At 37.5% G+C, this 24,586-nt stretch overlaps 1 protein-coding gene across 3 annotated transcripts in view; it reads right to left on the bottom strand.

The window, feature by feature from the left end:
• The window catches only part of COL6A6 (collagen type VI alpha 6 chain), a 142,129-nt gene that overhangs the window by 29,893 nt on the left and 87,650 nt on the right, over positions 1-24,586 (bottom strand). For all 3 annotated transcript variants that reach the window (XM_016140264.2, XM_016140262.2, XM_016140263.2), the window contains 8 exons: positions 21,744-21,806; positions 20,630-20,665; positions 20,474-20,510; positions 18,611-18,622; positions 14,832-15,325; positions 9,837-9,933; positions 6,335-7,006; positions 3,428-3,512 (listed from right to left, as the gene is read on the bottom strand). In XM_016140264.2, coding sequence (XP_015995750.2) covers positions 3,428-3,512; positions 6,335-7,006; positions 9,837-9,933; positions 14,832-15,325; positions 18,611-18,622; positions 20,474-20,510; positions 20,630-20,665; positions 21,744-21,806 — 1,496 coding nt within the window. The remainder of the gene's footprint in view (positions 1-3,427; positions 3,513-6,334; positions 7,007-9,836; positions 9,934-14,831; positions 15,326-18,610; positions 18,623-20,473; positions 20,511-20,629; positions 20,666-21,743; positions 21,807-24,586) is intronic.

The raw sequence follows: 24,586 nt of genomic DNA on the forward strand, positions 1-24,586 counted from the left end.
TTTAGAAATGCAATTTTAACTTCTAAATATGGATTTTAAAAATATATTTATTAATTTCTAATTAATTGCATCATGATTAGATCATTTGGACTGTATGGTACTGCATAGTTCCTAGAGGTGTGCTGACATTTGTTTGAGAAGTTAAAAATTGCATAATGAACACTTGTAAACACTCCACCTTGATTCAACAGCTGTTAATGTTCCATGTGTTCTTCAGAAGAATGCCTCATTTTTTTGTGTGTAGGGTTCTAAATGAATTTATAAAATCAAGTTTGTTACTTATGATTAAATCTTTAACTAATTTTTGTCTGCTTGGCCTATCAATATTCAAACTGGTACACTGAAATTTCTAACTTCAATGATGGCTCTGTGGCAATTTCTCCATGTAGTTTTTCAATTTCCACTTTGTGTATTTTAAAATTTTATTACCCTCTTATAAATGTAGAATTGTTTTATCTTCTTCATGATTGAACACTTTGTCATCATTTAGTGACCCTTTTGTTTGAAAGTATATTTTATCTGATATCGATATAGCTATTCCAGCTTTCTTTTTAAAATATGTGCCTGCTATATTTTTTCCATAATTTCACTTTCAGCTTTTCCATTTTTGATATTGTAGCTGTGTCTCTTGAAAACAGTTATAGCTGGATTTTATTTTGTTCCATAAGTCCAACAATCTTGGATTGTAACTGGCATGTTTAATCTATGTATTTTTATATTACTGATATATTTAAATGTATTTGATTCTGTTTTCTTACATTTCACCTTCTACTTGTACTTTTTTCTTGCCTTTTTATGAAAAAATGTTATTTGTTTATATTTATTGTTTTTTTTAAATAAGAAATGATGATTCTGTTGTTTAATGTCTTTTCTTAAGTTTAAGCAATTAACAGTTTTTTTCTGTTAAAATCATCAGGTACCAAGTGTTGTTATTTTCATAGCTTTGTTATCAAGTATAACTTTTTTGTAACCCTACAAATTAGATATTACTATTATTTAAAAATACGTTTATTTAGATTCAACTAAATATGGACACATTTTTATCGTTCACTATTGTGTATCTTAGCCTTTCCTTCTGTGGTCATTTTATTTCCCTTGAAGCACATACTTTAGAAGTTCCTTTAGCAAGGCCTTTTTGTAATGAGCTATTGTTTTTCGTTTAATCAAATTGTCTTTGGTTTACCATTATTTTTGAAAGATAGTTTCTCTAAGTTGGCAAAAATTTTCTTTCACTACTTTAAAAGTTCTCAATGTTTTGTGATTTCTGCTATTGCTACTGACAATTCAGCTGCCAGCCTAATTCTAGTTTCTTTGTAGGTGATCTTTCTGGCTTCTTTTCAGTTTTCTTGGTCTTGGTGTTCTGTATTCCTCAAATCCATATCTGTTTTCTTTTTATTTATCCTACTTGTTATATCTTGCCTTTTCTTCATGTCTTTCATAAGTTCTTGAAAATGATTATCTCTTTATGTCTTCGAATATTGTCTCTCATCTATTGTTTTTATTTTATCTTTCTAGAATCCAATTATATAATTTAGATCTTTCCATTCTCTACTGTCTCTAAACTTCTTATATTTATGTTCTCTGCATTCTGAGTAATTTCTTCAGCTTTATTTTCCAGTTCATTGTATTTTTCTTTAGATGCGTCTATTACTCTGTTTAAGCCATCCATTGAGTTTTACAAATAATTTTTTTATTTTTAAAATTGTCAAGATCATGAAATATTGCAAAGAACAGAACCATGAATAAATAACACCTGCATATCTTTTGCCTAGATCAGGGGACCCCAACCTCCAGGCTATGGATCAGTACTGGTCCATGGCCTGTTAGGAACTGTGCCACACAGCCAGAGAGGTACTAGCCTCACCACCTCAGCCCCACCTCAGATTATCAGGCATTTGATTCTCATAGGAACACTAGTACCTGGTGCCAAAAAGGACCACTGACCTAGATGATTCTCCAGTTGTTACCATCTTGGTACTCTGTGTGTGTGTGTACATACACACATATGTCTATATATACACACATATTCACACATATATACATGTATGTATTTATACACAGACACACACACATCATCCACCTTCCCCTTAGGAAAACTGCCTGACAAGTAGACTGCAGCCCTCATGTATATTACTCTTAAGTACTTTAGCACAGATATTCATATGCTAACATGATGCTGTTAGCATAATAAGGAAATCTACATGAATCAATATCATCCAACATATTGTTTATACTCAAATTTCTCCATCTGTCCCCTAACTGTCATGTGTATAAGCTACTGTTTTCTGATCTAGGGTCTAATCAAAATTCACATTACTACATTTGATTACTATGTCTCTTTAGTCTCTCCCATTCTAGGACAGTACCTCACATCCCTCTGCTGTTCATGACATTGAAACCCATGATGAATATAGGCCAGCTGTTCTGAAGAATTTTCCACATTCTGAAATTGTCCAGTGGGTTCCTCATTATTAGACTTGAGTCAAACATTTCCAGGGAGAATCTCACATAGGTGATGCTGTATTTCACCATGCATCAGCACATGATGCATCAAATCTTGGTTAAAGTGGATACTGTCTGATCTTACTGCCAGACCTCACCATGTAAAAGCACACTTCCCTCTTTGTAATTAATAAGTAATATGTGAGTGGTTCCGTGAGACTATGTCACTAGTCTGCTCCCCCAACAACCTGTCACCCAATGGTTTTAGCATTCCATGATCTTTGATGACTCAATTATTACATTTTGGATTATAAATTGGTGATTTTCCAATTCTACCATTTCTCTTACATCTATCATCTAGCATACTTCTATTAAAAAAACAACAAAAAAAACTTTTCCTCCCCTCTCATTTTTTGGGTTTCTCTATAGACTTATGGATTTTTAAAAATCAATGTATTTTAATCCATTACTATCATCATTCTTTCTGATGTTCATATTGTGCAAAACTGAGCCAGTGGGAATCCTTTCTAGATAGCTCCTTTGTCCTTTTGCTATGACACTATTGGTTTTGACTACATTCTTGTTTTCTATCACAACAAATTTTCCAGGTTCACAGTGTACTTGCCTCACTACGGCCTAGAATTAGCTCCCCACCCCAAGAAATCCTGGTTCATTTTAGTGGGGCATGACATTTAGAAACCAAGATCTGGTCATCAGGTATGCTCACTGTCACTGGAGAGTCTCATCGGTTGTTTTATTTCAACAATTAAATTTTCAATGTAAAAAAAAAAATCTCTGTTTGGTTGTTTATCAAATCAACCTAGTTACCTTTGATTAGCTCTTGTTTTCTCAAATTATATTTTCACATCAGGATGGAGGAAGAGGAAGAGGGGGAAAAGGGAGGGAGAAGAAACAGAGACAGAGGAGAAGGAAGGGGTAGGAGGGAGTTGCATTTATTTATCAAGTAATACCAAACAGATAATACCTTCGCAACTGCTTCTGCGGTTTTGCAGAGTTGAGTCTATTGCACTTTGTTTTGAAGTTTACTGATGGATATTTGTTGATGGCAACTAGGAAGAGAAAAATTTGTGATGAGTCTCTTATTCATGGCTATTAACATTACAGCAATCTGCTCTATATGCAAAGTGTTACTTCACTTTTTTCAACATCCATCAAAGGACAATACCAACTAAGGTGGCCCTATGAGATGAGAGCAGATTTCTCAGGGGAGTCTCTAAAACTGGGTTTAAAAAATACATCTCTGCTGAATTTATAGGTGGAGAATTCAATTTACTTTTCATTTAAGATGCCTTTAGCTGCTAAAGTTGGTCAAACATTAGAGGAGATATTGTGAGCCAATCCTAGGAGTCTGGCCTCTAATTGATATGAACTAATCGGAATGGTTTTTATTTATGCCTTTGAAATATCAGAATGTAAAGGGAAAAGGATATTCCCTTTATGTTCTCTGTATCATTAACAACAACAGGAACAATAGCACCATCTTGGGTTTAATTCATTTGTGGCTCATTTAATTTGGAAATATATTAATTTTTCATAATAATAAAACATGCTTCTTCCCACTCCATTTAAACATTTCAAAGCCACTTTTGGATGGTAAACTTTTAAAAATGCATTATTCCCTTGAAGCATTAAATTGAACAGACTTGTTAAACACAATTAAATCTCTTTCTGGTGATCCAGGGTCATCATAAGCAGCAAGTTTCTCCTGGACTGTGTCCAGAGCTGCCGTTAAGGTTGGCTGTGTGCTTCTAGACTGAATGGCCCAAGACTGTGATGTTTTCCTTATTGTGCATGTGATATTTAATTTTTTATCTGTCTTTAAGCATCAGGTTGTTGATTAGCAGTTTTGTTTCTCTTAGAAAATGTGTTGATTCTGATGTGGATTGTGCTTGATAGTCAACTTTATCACAACAGTGTGTTAAGTAAGAGTCTCAGCGACTTAGAGAGGAAGCTGGACTAGAATCCCCAGGAGGGCAGGAATTATATCTGTTCTGGTCACTCTTTGATACTCCACACCAAGTGTGAATAGCTCACATCTAATAAATGTGTTAATGTTGAATGGATGAGTGTGAGTCTGTAGGCCTGATACAGAATTAAGTATTCAGGCTCAAATATGACTTTTCCAAAGCCTTTTTCAACTTCTCATAATTTTACAGCTATAAAGATTGGAGATTTCTAGAAAATTTCTAGAAAAGTGATATATAACTGTGTCATGATTATAGTTTTCTAAAAAGCACTTCCTAGCTCTCTCACCTACCCCAAGTAATTCTTTTTAAAACATATCTTCCCCTTGCCCTGGGAGGTATTGTCATTTATCTAATTGTATACACACATACTTCATTTTATTGCACCTTGCTTTATTTTGCTTCACACGCGTTGCATTTTTTATAAATCGAAGGCAAGAACTTCCCCCAGCAAAATGATTATAACTCATTTCATTGTGATCCTTGCTTTACTGCAGTAGTCTGAAACCAAACTTGCAATCATTCTGAAGTAGTTTGGCTAATTATCATGAAACACTACTAAGGATCTCGGGGATGGGGAAAGAAATTCTACTTTAAACTTCCTTTCAAATTTTTGCCTAAGGAGTGTTTCTTTACAAGCCCCTCAGAGTCTTTCAAGGCGTACTTTTATTTTACCCTCACTAATGCCTGTGATTACTTCCTTAAGAATGACCCCCAACCCCCATTTTTCTCTTCTTTTTTTCTAGCTCCTCTTTCTAGTGCATATTCCAGAACGCATCCACATAAATTTCATTCTGGGAGCTTGCTGGTTCTATATCAGTGTTTCTCAAACCAGATGTGCACGTGAATTACTTGCGGATCTTGATAAAACGCGGATTTTGTTCAGAACATCTGGGGTGGGGCCTGAGGTGCCGCATTTTTCACAAGCTCCCAGGCGATGCCAATACTTTTGGTCCTAGACTCACACTTGGAGTCACAGAGTCCATCAACAATTTCCCATGGCTCTTCAGACCTCACCCGCACTGACTAATCAGTGTCTTTGCAGCCAGAACTGCTCTCACTGTGTAATGTCAGTGACAAGTTGGAACACAATCAGAATCTCCCTTATGCTATCCTGGGTGATCATTAGCCTGTGTGTTCATTTTTCTTTATCCAACTGAACTCCAAGGGTTCATTTACCATGAAAATATTCAGAAATTCAACCCGGTAATTTTCAACCTCCAGAGTCAGGATGGTGCTTTTTTTTTTTTTTTTTTTTTAATGTGTCCTGTTGCATTTGAAATGAATTACACACTTTCAAGGCGAGCTCACTCCAAAAAATAAAGGCATTTTTTAAACTCAACACCAGGCACACTAATTACTGGCATCATAAAATGTCATTAATAAGGCTGAGAAAGTTTTACAAGGATGTATCTTTCATGCTGACAAGTAATACAGTATTTCCTAACACTTCAAACTCTGCCTTTGGTACTTATAAAAGCCAAGCCAGGAATTGTTGAATTTTTATTTGGCCCTTGTTTTTGGTATGTTAGCTGATAACACTTTCTATCAAAGGGCAGCATGATAATATTACATGGCAAGGATTTCTACTTTTTAACTAAAGTCTAGGCTGAATTTTCACATCCCCAGACTATACTGCTCCATGAAGACAGATGTGAGAGCAGCTGCTTGTTATGATTGCTTCTCCATAGGAACAAGAGGCATAAAAAAGATGAACCAGAAAATTAAATGCTTAGGAATCAGAGGTTTCCTCCCTCCTCCATTCATCATTACATATTTTCCTTTTTGTCCCTGCACTGCCCTTGAAGACACACAAGAGACTTTCAAAAATCCATGTCAGCTTTTCAACGCTTCTTATGGAAATACTAAGTGTACTCTAAACATGCAAGGAAGATTTTATGACTTACGCCTGATAGAGTTTATAAAGGACTTCGCAAACTTCACACTGTATCTGTGGTCAGGTTTATGAATTCGGCCAAGCTGGACCACATGGTGATCCAAAGGGTGGCTGGCTAGATCTTCCAGTTCCTCGTCACTCCAGGTAGGGCCAAGGGAAAACACAAATAGGGCATAACCTTGACATTTGGCTCTCAAAGATTCTTTCTTCAAGGTTTCCTTATCCAAGTGACTGGTTTCCCCAGCAGATATCACAAATATGACTTTGTTTCTTCTCAGGTTGGGTACACTTGAAAAGATATTGTCCAGAGTCCACTGTAAGGCATGACCAATGAAAACATTTCCATTTAGCTGTTGAACCTCTTCTTCCACGTGCCTCTTCATGAGACGTTTACTGTTGTAGGTGGTAAGGTTGAACTCCATTCTAACAGGACTCTTCTGAGTGTTGGGCAGGAAGTTGGGAGGAGCATGGCTTACCAGGGCCACCCGGTCTCCAGTGACAGAGGTCTCAGGCTCTGGGGTGATTTCAAAGTGATCTAACAGTGCCCCCAGGAATCCTCTTATGTCTTCAAATTCAGTACTTCCCACGTGCCGGGAGCTATCCAGAAGAAAAGCAGCATCTATGTACGACTGCACAGGGGGTGGTCTGGCTTGATCACAGGAAGCATCCGGCTTGCATACATCTGCAGACCAAAAGTCATTTCGAGTCAATGAACAGAAACGGAAAGATAGCATCTCAAATATTTTGACATTTGGAAACTGTGTGATCTTCGATTTTAAAATACTCACGAAATGACTTTGATATCAACCATAGGAGATTTCTTAGTGCATGGTTTGTATCTATATCTAAGAAGTACAAATTCTATACCCAGCCTGTGTCATGAATTCTATTCACTAACGCTATCTGACTTTTGAAACTTAGGCTGCTTTCAACAGAAGTTTCATCTTGGCTGTGTCTTAAATTTGTAAAGATTACAGTGGACAATTTAGCTCAAGCTTGTAAGGGTATACTGTATCATTACATAAAAGCTAATGATCTTTCTAGATTGACAATATACAGGTTAAATCAATGGCCCTTATCATTATGCTCAGACTGTTCTATGGAAAGTAATCTGCTTAAAGAGAGTGAAGCAATGAATCTTTTATTTTAATTTGAATAAAGGTTTATAATTCTATGCCTGTGTATAGACATTAAGGACAAAGCTACTGCTCATGTTTCTATCTCTATAGTGATTATTATTTAAAGCTCAATACGTGTTTGTTAAATAAATGAATAGAAATACTGCATATTAAGGGACCTTCATAAAATTAGGTCATTTTAATAAATATGCATATCCCATTTAAGAAAAGAATATATAGTAATAGAAACAGAAAGTGAATTTTATTGACTCTGAACACAATGAATATTCAGAGAAATAAAACAGAAATTGGAAATGGAAGAGTCTTAAAGGTCACCTAATCTTCTAATTTTACAGAAGGCACTGAGGGCAGGAGAATAAAATTATGTTGTCAAAAAACATAGCAGCATTTCTAAAAGTTTCTACATATGAAGTCAATGTTCTATTGTTAGAGACAAGGCCCTGTGCTGTAGCAGTGGGGAGGCCCCCTGGCCTAAGGACATCTGGGTTTTGGTCTTACTATACCCAGTAACCCTCTGTGTGCCTCTGTCCAAGTCATCGCTGGGCCTCTATTCTGCACAACTCCTCTGCACAATTAGGTGGTTGGATCAGAGTCACCCAGAAAGCCCTTCCAGAGCTGACATTCTGTAATTCCAGATTTGCAGTAATAACTGATAGCTAAAGATGAGAATGGTCTCTTTAAAAACTAAAAGGTAGAAAGAGAATGGAATAAGATGCGTGTGGACAGCTGGTACTTAGATATGCGTCTGGACCACAAATAAAAGCTATTAGATGAAAGGTTAATAACCAGATCCTAAGGGACATAGCAAACTTCCCAGCTTCATATTTGCTCATGGACTCGATGTGGCTCTGGACAAGTTATATTTCCCTTACTGAATTTCAGTAAAACTTTATGACCATATGTAATGGTCAGATAACAGAACAGTTGCCTGTGTGCAAGGCAGTTTCTAAAATCAGGGACAGCAGGCTGCCCATTTGCTCCATTTTGTGAGATTTTTTTAATTGTAGGAAATGATAGCCAAACTATCTTCCATTATATGCCTGAGAGACAAAACAAGGGTTTAAGCCAAGAAATGGAACCAGAATCTATCCCCAGTCACACATGTGCAATATCTGACTGTGTGACATCCTAGAACACTGCTGTAACTGACGTGTTTGAAAGTGCGACTGAGAATGTAGAGGGTGGGCTGCAGCCATCCACAGCATGGCCAGCACGTTAAAGGTTTTCAGTAAGAATGCCAGTGCCTAACTGACCCTGCGCAATTGAGGGGGTCAGGAAGAGTGCACAGGAGTGAATGAACGAGGGAAGGAGAAAGACTGATTAGAAGAAAGTAGAGAGGAAGACCGAAGAAGACAGGGCTATTAGAAGAAATCTTACTTCTCTCTCAGAGTTACCAACTCCCTGTGAGATCAGTTACATGGCAAGCATTAGCATTTCGTTGATATACATGAAATGAAGAGAAGAAGAAGAATTAAGCATTTCCTTCAAAGGAAAATACAGTTTCTGGGAACAGAATAATGGGATCTCTTGTTACTCATAAATTAGTCATTTTAAAGCCATCTTTCCTGGGTTTGATCTGGCTGTGATGCCCGGAGCAAATTATTTCATCTAATTTTCCACATCTGTAAAATGGAGCTAATAAAAGTTCAAGCATTTTAGGGTGATTATAAGGATCGAATGAAACAATTAGAAGAGTGTTTCGAACACAATAAGCATTGTCAGAGCTATATAAAACAATTAGAACACGTACGGTTTCTAATAAATGTTTGATAACTGTGAGCTATCACATCCACTGGTAATCTCAGTGGCTTTCACTCTCTTCATTATTATTAGAACATTCAACTTATTAGAATGCTCAAATACAAGTCTAGCCAGTTCTCTGTATATGAAACATGACACAAAAACAAACACTGTAAATCTTTTTGATGCTTAACATTTGGGAGTCTGTGAAGGGTCTTTTCAATGAGAAATGCACAAATTTCAGCTAATTTCCACTTCTACTGAAAAACATTTCTTTGGGATTGTGAACATTGGAGATTTAGAAAACACATAAATATCCTTTACGGCATGAAAAACTTGGCAATGAGACAGGCTAAATTTTTCTCAAAATCATTAGTGTTTTCTGGAAGTTGTACGAAGCAGAGAAGCCTGGAGCGTAAGCCTCCTGCTGTGATACCTAGGAAGAGACCCTGCTTGCTGAACCATGAGGCTCCATCTGTGGACAATGCGGTATGATGAGGTGAATCCAGAACCCCAGCAAAATTCTGCCAAGGCCTCTCATATCCTTGATGCCAAGTTCTAGCTGCTCCTGCCAATGGTGACTCAATGTGTTTAACAGGCCTGATCAAATTATGTTCTCTCTGTGGGTCTTACCATAGCAGAAAGTGCACCTCTGGAGGCTCTCTAATGCTGATGAGTAGTTGGCCCTGGGTGGAACCATTATTACTTGGAATGTGCCAGTGTCGTCCATCTGTAAGAAGCAGAAGCAAGAGAAGGAACAGCTTAGTGGGCGGAGATGCAAGAACTTTCCAGGATTATTCAGAGGACTGAGATGTGGAGAGAGCAACATTGCTTCTCCTAAGACAGTCACGAGAAGGCACAACATGTCCGGGGGGCTGAGAGCACTGCCTGGGTTCAAGTCCCAATGCTCCCTTTAGCTGTATGACAAGTTACTTTGATTGTTTACTCACCTGTAAAATGGAATAATCATACTATTACTTAACAGGGCTACTCTGAACATTAAATGAGTTCATAACTGAAAAGCACTAACTGGCACAGGGTGGGTGCCACGTAGGTCATTGGAGACCACAAAGCACTTCCTTTCCATTATCTCAACAACTCAGTGCATTTTTTCTTATGTTCATCATCCAGGAAACCGAAGCTCAAAGAAAGGTTAAAGTGTTAGATAGAAAAGGGCTTCAAGGTCTGTGCATTCTTATTAAATGTTATTCTCACTAAATGTTAAAATGTAGCACAGTATTTTACAGACACAGCTTTAACAGGGGGAGCTTGACTGGAACCCATCTGGATAAGTTTAGCCCCACTCCCCCCCACCCCAAAAAGAAGTCAACATGCGACTAACCAAATAGTGTATATAAGCAATGGCTAAGCCTTTCTTGGGGGAGACAGCTTTGAATGTGAATCCCGTCTTCTTTACTCGCTACTAGTAAATAAAACTACCCAATGACAGCCATGTCTTGTTCTTGAATAGAACACTCCAAGCATTGAACCCTTTGGATTTGCAAACAAAAGGGCTGATCAAATGACACTGGACACAAAAGCCATTTAAGGAGGAGGATCAGAGACACCCTTCAACCTCCTGCCCTGCCCCAGGTCCCAGAGGACCAAATAGATTCACAGGACTGTGCTTCACAAATATCTTTGAGTCTCCATGATGAACCAAGCATTGAAGCTGGCTTTGAAATGCACACCCAGATCCACATCCAGGCAGCTCTCTTCTGAACAACTTCCAACCATTTTTAGTTTGGCCCCATTGTTAGTAATCTACCTGGGGAGTCTGAGGCTTGAGAGCAGGGAGAAGATAAGGAGGCTCCAGATAATGAAGAATAATTAGCTTGTCAGTTAACTGACTTAGAGCATTGATAGTTGAAGGAAAATTGTGGGTGCGATCCTATCTAATGCCTAAGAGTTTCCCCGTGAATCCTCCTGGCTGACTCCCCTCTTTCTTGGAAAAGTTTCCATCTCATACTTTATCCATGAAGAGAGGAGATCTTTGGCAGTTGTGTTTATATGTGGTGAATTCTCTTTCTCAGTAGAGTGGGTGGCACCAGGATGGATATCTGAGCCAACCGGACTGATTCAGGAATTTGGACCAGAAAGTCTCTCCATGCTCATGGTAAGCACCAACAGAGCTGTAGGCTGACCACCTTCTATCTTGTGGGCTGAGTAGCAAAAGAAATGGGAAGGACCCCCTCATCTTCCCCCTCTTTCACTCCATGTATAAGAGATGCAGAAATCTGTGCCCATAGAAGTCATCCCTGGGAGACCACCGTGTTTTCCTTCCTAAGCCATCTGGGTTACGGGGGTGGTGGTGGCGGTGGGGGCGGGGGGACTGAGAGAGAATGTGTGGCAACTGAAGCTTTTAACTAAATTTCCAGGTACAAATATAACAGAGAAAGGGATGTGTGGTGCCTGGGAAAGACTGAGAGGGAGAAACAAAGTAATAAAAGTGAACATTGTGTAGTATGAGGGAAGAGAAAGGAAAGATCCTGAAATGGTAGGGCAACAGAGAAGCCATGAGGCGGTGGTGACACAAATGGGGACATTTTGTAGTGGGACATTTAATCGCATGTCAGCACATTAGCATCAACCTAAACGTCATCCTTCTAATTGATTCTAGTGTGCTGCTCTACAGGGAGAGTCCACAAGGGGTCTGTCCTCCCTGACCCCCAGTCCCCCCTGCCCCACCACTAAGTAATCTCCTCAACAATAAAGTTTGGGAGATATGGCACATGTCATTGGAGCACCTACAGTTAGCATCTGTTACAGAAAATTTCTTAAACTGTATGTGGATTGGGGATTTACAAGAGTCCTATGGTTCACTTTTCTTACTTCTCACTTTTCTGTAGATTCAAAGAAGCACTAGCTTGGATGAAAGTACAGCTATAAAGTCTACAGAAGGGTGAAATTAGGCTGAATTCAGTAAATGATACCCTGTTCTGTCTTTTCTAAACATCGTGAGACTCCATAAATTGTTACATTCAAGGAAAGATATAATTAGTGTTAAGTGAAACCTTACTTCTTTAGACAACTCTATATTAACAAAGAAAATCCTTTTAAAAATAAAAAGACTGGGTGCTCAAAGTGTTAGTTTCTCATTAAAAATTCTACCCTATCCATTTCAGTTCTATCTCCAATCACAAGAATAATCAGTAATGTCCAACGTTACATTTAATGTTTCTCTCATCTGTAGTACTAAACAGCAGAGTAAAAGAAAAAATTAGGCTGGCTAAAAAGGAGACATATAAATATTTTAGAAAGAGGTACCCACTCTATCTTTGAATTCTTAATGTACAACAAATGTAATTTCACCAGAAGAGGTAGTTGCAAAGAAATTTAGAGGGGAAAACTAGTGACAAAAGAAAGCTAAGATTGCAGTTTTCCCAGTCCAAAATGGCCTTCCATTTCAGAAGGAATGAACAGCTGGTCGCTCAGCTTCATATCGTCATGAAAAATTTCCAAGGTGGTGATCACAAGTCCATTTGCTAAGGAACAGAGGGAAGTCAGACCATGTTGTCAGAGCAGCGGCTTCTGAGTCCTGCCGTATGTCTGCAGGTCTCAAATTTCACACTGACTACTGAACTCTCAGATGAATAGAGACTTAGAAGTCATGGTAATTATGAAACAAACAAGGGTTTTAAAATATAGCCCCCAAATAAAGATTCATTGTGTCAATAAATTTTTGGATTCTGTTTTTGAAATAAACCACAGTTAAGAAGTAGATTAGCACAATTTAGGAGAATGAACAGAAGAAAGAAAAAGAAGAGAAACAGAGAAGTAGTAATATAACTTCTCTTCTGGAATGCCAGGTGTTGGATTCTCAGCAATTTCTGTATAGGCCTCTATTTTTAGCCCTTGTAGACAATCCCAGTTAGTTCCATCCTCTAATGGCAGCTCCGTGAGGGTGGATCTCTTGGTTTTTCACTTTAGTCTTGTATCTGTAGAACCTGGGAGAGCACCTAGTATACATGAAGTGCTCACAAAACACTTGCAGGATGACTGACCAATTCTGGCTTCTGTCCAAGTCATTTATAACTCTTCTTCTGCCCAAAGGGTGTTTGGAGCTCAGATAAATGAGGGTCTTTGTTAAAAATGTGAAGCTTCATTTGTGCCCTTTTGAGATGAACTCCAAGAAAGGAGCAAAGAGTCTCTAGGTGGTTTGGGTAGAATATCTAAGTGAGATTGTTAACACTCAAAAGGTTTAAAATAAACAAAAAATATGTTTTCTTAAGTTTTATACTGTGCATTTATCTTTGAGTGAGTGGAGGAACTGTGTCAGTTAAGTTTATATCACAAATACCATCGATTATTTATTTGCATTAAGATATTATCTTGTTTCATGACTAAATAAAGCCAAGGGACAATAAACAGAGGAAATTAAGAGGACCCTGTGCAACCAAATCCACTTACAGAATTTGGAGCTGTTGCATCTCATAGCAACTGCGTTTGCAAAGCCTGGCCCCAGGTGTTTCTAATTTACATTTATTTTCTTTTCCGAGCCTGAGATTTTTTATATATATAATCTACATATATAAACTCTCTCTATATAAAATCTACATATATAAATATATATAAACACAGTGGAATATTATTCAGCCATAAAAAAAGAATGAAATCTTGCCATTTGAGACATCATAAATGGAACTTGAGGGCATTATGCTAAGTTAGAGAGAAAGACAAATGCCATATGATCTTACTTATATATGGAATCTAAAAACAAAAAACAAAACCTGAACTCATACAGAGAACAGATTGGTGGTTGCCAGAGGTGGGGAGATGGGTGAAATGGGTAAAGGGGGTCAAAGGCACAAATTTCCAGTTATAAAATAAATGGGGATGTCATGTACAACATGGTGACTATAGTTACTACTATACTGCATATCTGAAAGTTGCTAAGACAGTGAGAAAAAAGGTTTTTTTGTAACAATGTAAGGTGACAGATGTTAACTAGACTTATTGTGATGATCATCTCACAACATATACAAATATTGAACCATTATGTTGTACACCTGAAACTAATGTTTTATGTCAATTATATTTGAATTAAAAAAAAAAAAAGGTTGTCTTGATCCCAGGTGGTTTATTTAGAAATGCTACAAAGTAAGATTTTAATCCTTAACCTAAGCAACTATAACTAGAATGGCTTTTCCTTTATAAAATAGTTAACATGGTTGGTGAAGTTATAAAATTAGTCAATTGGTTTTCATCTTGAACCAATAATTATTACTCTGGCCATACAAGTGACATTCAGGAATGTTTACTGTTCTTCCCGGTTTAGTGTCTTTACAAATCCAGAGGCAACTCAGAGAGCCTCTTGCTGAAGCACTAGAATAGCAAACCTGGGTTCCAGTCCTGACATTGCCACTTCTTAGTTGCATGACCCTGAGCATACAGGTTAAATCTCCAGGCTCAGTTTTCTCATTAATACAATGGGAATAACAATTATACCTATTATCTCATATACAGTACTTGTTAAAATGAAGCAGGACAATGCATATAAAGGTATTTCCTGGGACCTAGTAATAAATAGTATAATTCTGTACTTTCTTATAGAGGCTTCTGAGTATATCCACCCCACGATCTCTGCCAAAAAAAAAAAAAGTCACGTGAAAAGCAGATGCTTCTTACCGCAAACGCACGCTTGATGGAGGGCACGTTGCTGAAAGCAATCACGACCGGAATGATGTCAAGGGCAGCGAACTCCATGGTGGCCGTGGTGATGGACTGGGTATCGGCAGATTGACCACTGCTGAAAAATGTGGCGATTCTTCTTGTATGAGCCCCTGGAAAAGTTCGCTTGAAGACATTCCTGGAAATGAACCTCATTACTTTGCCGATCTCCCTGTCGTCAGTGGATCTCTCATAAGGAATAGCTTCAATTTCCCTGAGGAGTCGGTTCTTCTTGTAGGCGTCTGAGAAGCGGATGAGGTGTTTGGCGTGGGAGTTGTAGGAAAGGATGGCGATGCGCGCCCCCACCGGGCAGCTATTCTCCCGGACTCGAACGCCATTCACGAGGGAGGATGTCATCTCCTTCATCTGCTCAAACTGCTGCTCCGTCACATCCCGGGACTGGTCCAAGACAAACACCAGCTCAGTTGGATGCACAGGACATTCAGGTTTTCCTAAAAGGCAAGAACATGGCCCTTATCGTGTAGCGTTTAAAAAAAAGTACAAAGAAGGCAAAATAATTTCAAATGTTAAATATTCACGTATTTAAATATCAAACAATTACTAATTATTTAAATATTAAAATAAGCACTTGAAATATTATGTATTTCAATCTTGAATAATTAAAAATGCTGTGCAAAAAAACCGAATTTGCTCTTTTAAAGCACCAGAAAAGGTCTAAATTCGAGCTTTAATAAAATTTGGAAGTTAATTACCAAATTCTAAATAAAGAGCTCATGGATATACCCTTCCTTTAACTTACAGAGATTGGATCAATGACATCATGTCTGTTGCTGGAACTTTACTCACTTAAATAAACTAAAGCATTTTTTAGTTAATAAGGAAACAGAGGTTAAAAAGGAATGGGTGTGAAAGCTCTGTTGACAGTTTCAGAAAGATTGGAGGAGAATTGACATCCGCGAGGCGGCCGATTCGATGCAGAGACAGGCAGGCACTATAGGGAGGTAATGAGAAACCTGGCCCAACTACCTCCTGGCCACACGACCTTATCCAAATGACTTATGCTCTCTAAGCCTCAGTATGCTCAGTCCAAGTATTACTCACTGCATTGGCCTGTGGTGACACAGGTAAAGCACTTAAGATAAGAGTGGCTGGCATACACTAGGTGCTTAATTAATATTAGGCATTATTATTATAGACTTTTTCACTATGAGAACTTTATCACCTAAAAGAATAAGAAAAACTTTGATAAATTTTTATTTAAAAATGCAAGTATAACCAATAAATATGCCTTATTGATTAGAGGAGCTTTGAATTATAATTGTTAAACTTGAATAAAAGTGTTAACTTCAGATTTACTTACTGATCTCAATTTATTCACTCTATTCCCAGTGCCCTGCACTTATCACAGTTGGCAATTTCTATCTGTCTGATGATCTGATTAATATTTTCATCTCCTACTAATTGAGAAGTGAGAGACAGGGATTGTGTCTCTCTTGATCTGTCTAATTATTAGTCCCTGGCATATATCAGGGATGTAATAAATGTTGACTGATTTAAAAGAATCAAACAAAAAACAGTTTTTAACAAGTACAAGAAAAACAAAAAAAATGTTAACAATAGGGTAGAGGGTAGATGCCTGGTGTTGAGATGTAGGTTGGTAAAAGAAAATCTCAATGTGCTTCTCTTGGGGGTGGGGCACCTCCTCTCCTTCAGGTGCCAGCAGGTCAGATTCAGAGACACACAAGATAAGAAACTATACCTTCTGCAGTGTGCCCAGGCTGGCCAAGGCGCGAGTCCCCAGCCGGGGCAAACTGGGCCTCGCCCCCCTTAGTGCTAGATAATTATCTCCTTCTGGTCCTGGACGCCTTGATCTTTACAGGCAAAAGGACCAGAAATAATAAACATTCAACCCCAAATTCAACTGTATCTCAATGGAAACAGGGCAGAATTTATTAGCTTCTGAGTCTAATTTAGCAGGCTGAGCAGATTTTTTAAAAATTGAGATCACATCAATTTTACAATAAAAAATGAGTAGAATTAGGACCAAACATAAAAGTGGTTCTGCCAGCTTTTTGTTTAGGCTGTTACTTGTCTACAGAAACAAACACAACAACAATAACAATGCAGCTTCGAGCATAATTTAGAGATGAAGGGAAAAAAATTCACAGAGCTGGCTGGATATAAAAAAATGGAGTTTTCAGGAAAAACACGAAAGGGCTATTCAACTTGCAAAATCTATTCTGTGAAATCCAGCAAGCTGCCAAGGGCCTAAAGATTCTGAAGAATGGACTGTGGTGGCATCTAGGAGATCCTCCTCAAAGCACGGATTGACGGCACACAGGGACTTAACAGGGCTCTGTGTCCACAGATTGTATACTGATGGTTCTTGCTTGACATAGAGCAAGGTGATGATGAAGACAGAAGAAGGCTAACCAAGTCACTGCCATGCAGCTCACACACATCCTCATCCAGCCCATCATCTTTGCCTGAAATATCACGACATCCTCCTAACTCAACCTCTAGCTTTGACACTTATCCCTCCTACAATCCACTCTCTCATACTGACCCAAGTCAGCTTCAAAAAGTTATGTATCAGCTCATGCTCCTCCCTTTATACTTTTGATAAACCCTTTAATACTCTCCTATCACAATTCAAATAAAATCCAGCTGTTTATTATAACCAGCAAAGCTTAGTTTGATCTGCCCCCTGCTTACTTCTCCATTTTTTTTCACATGTCAATCCGCCTTTGCTCACTGTTTCTCGGTCATACAGGGTTCCGCCACTTCCTAGAAAACACCTACATCTGTCTTGCCTCATGGCCTTTGCACTTGCATTTCTTTCTTCCTGGCTCTTGAAAAAGATGGCTTCTTTTTATTCCTCAGTCCAAATTTCAAAGTCATTGCCTCAAAGAAGAGCCTTCCTCCATCCAAAAGTATTTCTCCCTTTGCCTAACATAATTCTGTGACAGAACATCCTATTTTTTTCCCTTTTTCACAGCAGCTATAGGAACCTGTAATTTTTCCATTTGTTTATTATCTGGATCCCCTACATGAATAGAGGTTTCTGAAGACAGATATCATGTCCATCATGTCCATCTTATTCATCCCTTTGTCCCTAGTGCCTGGGGCAGACTGGCACGTAATAGGCTTTCAATAACTATTTGTTGAATCAGTGAACAAGCAATCAGAGGATATGGATTGGTGGTTTTACACAAAAGGTATAAGGGTATAAAGGTGTAAGAAGGAGATGATGGGTTTATAGAAAAATATCAAGTAATAGGCATTTGTAAGACTTAAAAATTATCACTGAAATATATTAAACCATCTTGTTAATTACCATCAGGCATGAGATCCAGGGATTTTAGCATTATGTGAGCTGCACATTCAGCTTACTTGCTATACGATCATCTCTACTTTTATCTTCCACATTTCCCCCTCTGCATCTTAATTCCTAACTATGAAACTATAGAGACAATACGACAAATAGAGAAAATGAAGGCGAGGGGCATATTATTACCAAAAAAACTAACAGCAAGGTATATGGTAATGTTAGCTATTGAAATAATAATTTAAAAAATCAGACCAGTTGGTTGAGAATTAGCTGTGAGACTGAGTGATTTATTGGAGGCAAGTCCATGCTACCAGTATAAAGCAACAAAGACAACCCAGGTAAAATTTATATCATTTGGCAGGCAATACATTATTCTAACTCATCTTTTCAGACGTATGACATTTTGGAGCCTGATTATAATATGCTGTAAATAAAGATTACTCACCATGTCCGCCAGCTGGGGAAGAAGAACAAAGGAAATTGAGTTATTATTTGGTAGAAGAATGGAATTCTATACTGTATAGGAAAATATTGGCAGCCAAGATTCTGCACTGTGTGCTTTTTGTGGATGACTCAAAGATCAAAGCAACAGATAGGGTTTGGAGAAAATGCAGATGGATCCTAGCATCTTGGTACAAGCATTGCTCCTTCCGTAGGGAGTGGAAATGGAGAAGTGGGACAATATACAGCCATAAATCAGCAGCCCACGCCAGCTGTCAGAGGGAACTTTAGCCTGGGAGGAAATATTACTTTGCAGATGTGCACTAAATTTGAACAGTTAAAAGGTCCTAATCTCTTTTTACTCTAAATTTCCCCCATGTAGATACCTAGAGCTATTAATGTTACATATATGTGTGTGTACATATAAAAACAGATTTACTCTGAAGCATATGAAGCTTAAGTTTTAGGTCTGCATTGTTTAATTGGAAGCCACTAGCCACATGTGACTTTTAATTAAATTTGAGTGAAATAAAAAGTTCACCTTCACATTTACACTAGCTGCATTTCAAGTACTCAAAGTCACATGAGGACAGGGCTACCATTTGGACACTGCACTGGAGCACTTCCATCACTGCAGAAAATTCTGCCGGACAGCACTGCTTTTGACCTCTCACCTACAGGGGCCTCTTACAAGGCCTTGGGAGGGTCCCTAGCCATGTGTTTCTGCAGAAATCATTGGTTCTTCTTTCCTTTCTTGTTCTAAATAACACTTTTGAAATAATTTTGTACCTACTTTTGGATTTATAATTTTGTATCAAGTCCATCAAATTTTAAAAGATCAGGAGTCACCACACTTGGATCTAGCCTTGAGTCATTATATTCACATGGATCCCATGTTAGAAACCTTATTGTGCTAATCCAGCCCCAAAGCATCCATTCTTCATGAGCAATAGATATGATTCCCATGGATGATTCCATTCCACTACACAAAATCAGAGTTAAGATTGACCTTGCATTCAAAGCTTTTAAAAGTCTGTTTTTGACACCAATGCTCACTACAGATATGGGCTCTAATTTGTCTATTCCCCCCCTCCGCCCCAAATGTCCTGAGGGAACTTTTGACTCTTCCCTTCAGTAACCATGTTTATTTGAATAGTCATTATGCATTAGTAGACGATCATTAGTTGAATCTTTCTTCATCTTGTACATGGAATTCCTTTCATGGTGCTAACACCTATTTTGATAGAAGAGGCTACCATAAGGGTCTTAAAGCTAATTCAAAAGAGCATTTGCCAAATAAACATGCCTTTTTGCTTTTAAAACTTTACAGGAAAAAATATTGGCAAATGAGTAAGTTTACAAGTAAATCAATTAGTTCAACTTAAAGCAAGCAGGCATAACTTTCCAGGAAAGGAGTAAGAATCTATAAACTAAAATCAGGACTCCCACCTGCCAGGATGCCCTATTATCACAGCTCTCCTTCACACCAGGTGAATTCAATCCTTCAGTTAGGGTTGAATTCAATCCTTCAGTTAGGTCAGGTGCTAATCATTTTAAAGAATTCATTGTGAATGCCCACTGATTTCACCATCAAGAGAGTTCTGACTTCATATCTCAATTTTTCCTAGATTAAAAGTACTAGATATATTATTATTTAGTACTCGGAATGGGTTCAAATAGACATGCTGGCAGCCAGAGAGGGAGTTAGTTAGTAGACACCAGACTATGCTGACTCAAAATATATGCAGTGACATCTTTAATTTTAAGAAATTGGCTGATAAATTGTCTCAATTTTGAGTGCAGAAATCACTGCTTTTCTTCTATGAATGCTGACAACTTCGGTGATCATTTTAAGCCAGGTACTTACGACTGTGATCCCGTACATACTGAATGAGCTCACATATCTATTGTTCAAAAATAAAACAGAAAGAATTAGGCAACAGACTGCCAGGTCCCGAAGTTTAAAAATCAATAAATTTAATGGAGTGCTCAGAGCTCTCTGTTGGAGTCAGGAGATACATACGGAAAATGAAGCCAATCCTTTGGCCCCTTTCACACCCTAGGGAAACAGACAAAAAAAAAATGTGGTTTCACTGCTCTAGACACCCACATCAGTAGCCAGAATGTGCACCAACATTACCCTAAGAAAGTGATAACTTTTAAAGTTTTTATTCTTAAAGGGAAAATTAATACATATAGCTGTCCATCACCTAATTAACAATAACATTCTAAGGAGAATAATCTATAAGCAGCAGCCTTGATGAACACAAACCTTCAAAGGCTGCTTTCCTTCAGCCCCATGTCTAGATGATCAGGGTTTTTCAGAATCTAAGGATGGAGCTGACAATTTGACACTGGCATGGAGAGATTTGGAACAGGCCTACGGCTAAGAACTAGATGAGGCTGAACTATCCATTGTGGCTGAAGTTGGTAGTGGCTGAAGGCAGAGGTTGGTAGTTTCTCAACCCCATGCTTTGCCTTGACCACTGAGCAGGAGCTGAGCTGAACCTTAATCTGTTCCCATCATTGTCTCGACGACAAAGGGATCGGATTCAGCCCAAACATCTGGCAAGATAATCCCAGTTGTTTTCCATAAGTAAATATACTTTTATTTTTATGTATATACATACAAATCTGTCTGGGTTGGGGATAGAAAGAATAAAATGAAATTGTTTTTAATTTCATGTGTTCAATCCCATCTTTGAAACAGGAAGAGTCTAAGAGAGACACTCAAGGAAAAATGCAATCGAGTCTACCCAAATTCCTGAAGAAAATAAGTTCCATGTGAATGAAACTTTGATCATGTATTCACTATTTACTAATTTCCTCTGATTTCCTTCATTCACTGATCATTTAATGAATACAAGAGGACAAAGACTGAACAGATAAATAAAATTTACTGATAATTGAAAAATCTCATTTTAGCCTAGTATTATTTATTTTGTCCCTTAATTCCCCCTACCTCCCAAGAAATGGCAACTGATATTTAATTGGCATTTCTTTCTTCTTTCTGAGCACGTAAATGTGGAAAATAATTCCCAAGTTGTAAAGACAGAAAACATGCACGTTTGGACAATGAAGACCCCAGCCACTGACTTTTTTTTTGGAAAGGTGTTATTTATAGCTTTTCAACTTACCTTGCGTCCAGGTGGTCCCAGCTCCCCAGGGGATCCCGGTTCTCCTGGAAGCCCAGTGGAAATCTTAAAGAAGAATTTATTTACTTTAAAACTATATTTATACATATAGATGTGTTTGTGGTCTTGGGTATTTTAAATTTCAAGGGCAATACACTTTCATTTTAGAAAACTGAGACATTTCCAAAGAGCACAAAGAAGGAAAAAAATCCTCAGCAGTCTTTGCTCCCCTAAATACTGCTTGCTAACTTCTTGATGTCTTTTCTTCTAGTCTTTTATTTATTCTTTTGGTATTAATCTATATATTTTTAAATATAATTTTATACTTTCTTCCTGTTGCCTTCTAAGCTAAATATATATCTTTGGACATTTTCATGTCACTAAATCTTCTTTTGCAAAATCACTTTTCCTGGTTGCATAGTATTCAATCACCTGGCTATACCATCATTTATTTAATCAGTTCCTCACTACTGGCATTTAAATTTGCTGTTGTTGTAATAAGCAATGTAACTATGAAGTTATATGTGCACCTCTGATGTTTTCCTTAAAGAAGATTGCTAGAACTGAAATTGATGGGTCAAGAGAGACATTTTTATCTCAATGAATTTTTATCTAAATTTATTTAAATTTACTAAGTGACTAAATTAAAAAACAAAATTTTAATATAAAAACCTGTGAAACAATAAGAAAACATTCAACAGTTGGATGGAATATTTTTAGTAAAATGGATAATAGAAGCAGTCATAAAAGCAATAGTTGTTGAAACTTACTGTATGCCAAGAATTCTTCCATGTGCATTAAACAACATAATTTATCATAAGGAAAGCTAGAATTTGGTTTAAAAATTAGGACAATATTCCTTTGTTCATCCAAAATGCCACAGGATTATAATCCTTATGGGAATAAAAAATGAAGTTGTCTAAAATCAACTTAGTTTGTAAAAGTGTTGCCTATGGAACAACAAACAGTTACTATATCCTTTGGGTATTCAAATGGTATTCATAATATGCTGGATTGAGTGAAAACAAAAATTAACTGATGTTTTATTTAGAGGATACAGATTAACCTCCCATGGGAAAAATGGCAGATTGAGCATTACTTTTAAGTTCTTCCAATGGCTCATTAAGTGGAATTTTTTTTAAAGGCAAAAAAATAAAAATATCCACAAGAATAACAACAACAAACCATGACCTACTTGAGAAGAATGAGAAAGGAAACGATAGCCATAGAACTTTGGAGGCTGCAAAGCAGGTGTGTAAGTATTAAATGACTTAGCAGGTCTGAAACAGCTGAATCCTAAGCCAGCAGCAGGGAAAGCCAAGAATGCATATTTTTACAACACATTTCCAGAAGACTTGGGAATTGTCATCACTAAGTAGTACCTCTAGAAATAGAGGTGAAGGGGAGAGGCTAAATAAGGATTGTTTGAAAATCTTTTTAGGAATCCACAAAATCTTCTCCTCATTCTCTATAGCTGGATGAATGTCTCTTTTTCCACTTCAACACCAGACAGAAGTAAAAACAAGGTATTTACCCTAGGGATCTCCAGGAAGAGTTGAAGGCCAGTGGTACCATCTTGAGAACAGAGAGATCAAATGAAGGTATGTGAAATGGATGTGAGGATATCTGACTAGACACAGAAGAAAGACCTAAAGATGCTGATATCAGATGTTTGCTAAGTAAAAAACTCAGCCAGATCACTCTTTAGTGAAACTTGTAGTTGACTAGCCTCATGTACTTGTGGCTTCTAATTGGGTTTTTGTCCTCAATTCTTAAATAGGAAGAGAGATCCCATTCTCCAGACAGGTGAGAAATACAGAGAAAAACAAACAAACAAAAAGACAAATGGCAGAACACAGCCTATTTGGGCAAAAAAAAAAAAAAAAAGACTTAAAAAATACTAATTTGTATCTTCAAGAGAAATACAAGAAGATATTTCAGCTATGAAACGAGAACAGGATAGTATAAAAAAGGAATACTCAAATAAAATGAGCTCTTGATAATTAAAATATAAGAAGAGCACTGTGAGATACATTCAAAGAAATTCCCCAGAAAGAGCAAAAAGACAATCTGGAAAATAGGAGAGAAGAGATAAGGGACAGAGGAATTGCCATTTTTTCCTAAAAAATCTTATGGAATTATTTGATTCTCTCAACCAGTGGTTCTCAACTGGGAAGAACTTTGTGCTGCAGAGGACATCTGATAATCTCTGGAGACATTTTTGGCTATCATAAGGTGAAGGGAGACAATGGTGGTTGTTGCTGGCATATAGTGGGTGGAGATGAGAGATACTGCTAAATATAGTACAATGCACAGGACAGCCCCTCATAAGAAGTTTTAAATGTCTAAACTTCAACTCTAGTTATGTAGATGTAGAAAAAGCAGCTTGACAGTTGAAATAAGCAAGTTAAAAAAGTGATAAATTGTCCAATGTGGGAAAAAAGAAATTCGAGTAACCAAAAGCCAAGAGAAAAAGTTTATATATTACTCATTAGTGTATTTTTTAATGATTAATGTGTCATCGATGGGAGGGAATCCAACAAACAGCTGGACTTGTTAGCAGGATTCCAACATTCAAGGGTAAATGACTTCATTAATGAGCAAGGAAAAGGATCCAGAGACATTTCAATGCAGATGACACCTAGATTAATTTGAAAGTCTTTCTCAATTATCTTTCTAATTATATCAGTCTTCGTCTTTTTTTTTTTTTAAAGCATAATGTTAAAGGATAGTCATCCAAAACATGCATGAGGGAAAAAAATATAGCTGGGAAGCAGTCCTCTTGGGAGAGTTTTTATTATACTGTTTTAAAAAAAAAAAGCCCAGAGAAGAATGAAAGGAACTAT

The sequence above is a fragment of the Rousettus aegyptiacus genome, unplaced genomic scaffold (assembly GCF_014176215.1).
Source record: "Rousettus aegyptiacus isolate mRouAeg1 unplaced genomic scaffold, mRouAeg1.p scaffold_m13_p_4, whole genome shotgun sequence".
Taxonomy (NCBI): Eukaryota; Metazoa; Chordata; class Mammalia; order Chiroptera; family Pteropodidae; genus Rousettus; species Rousettus aegyptiacus.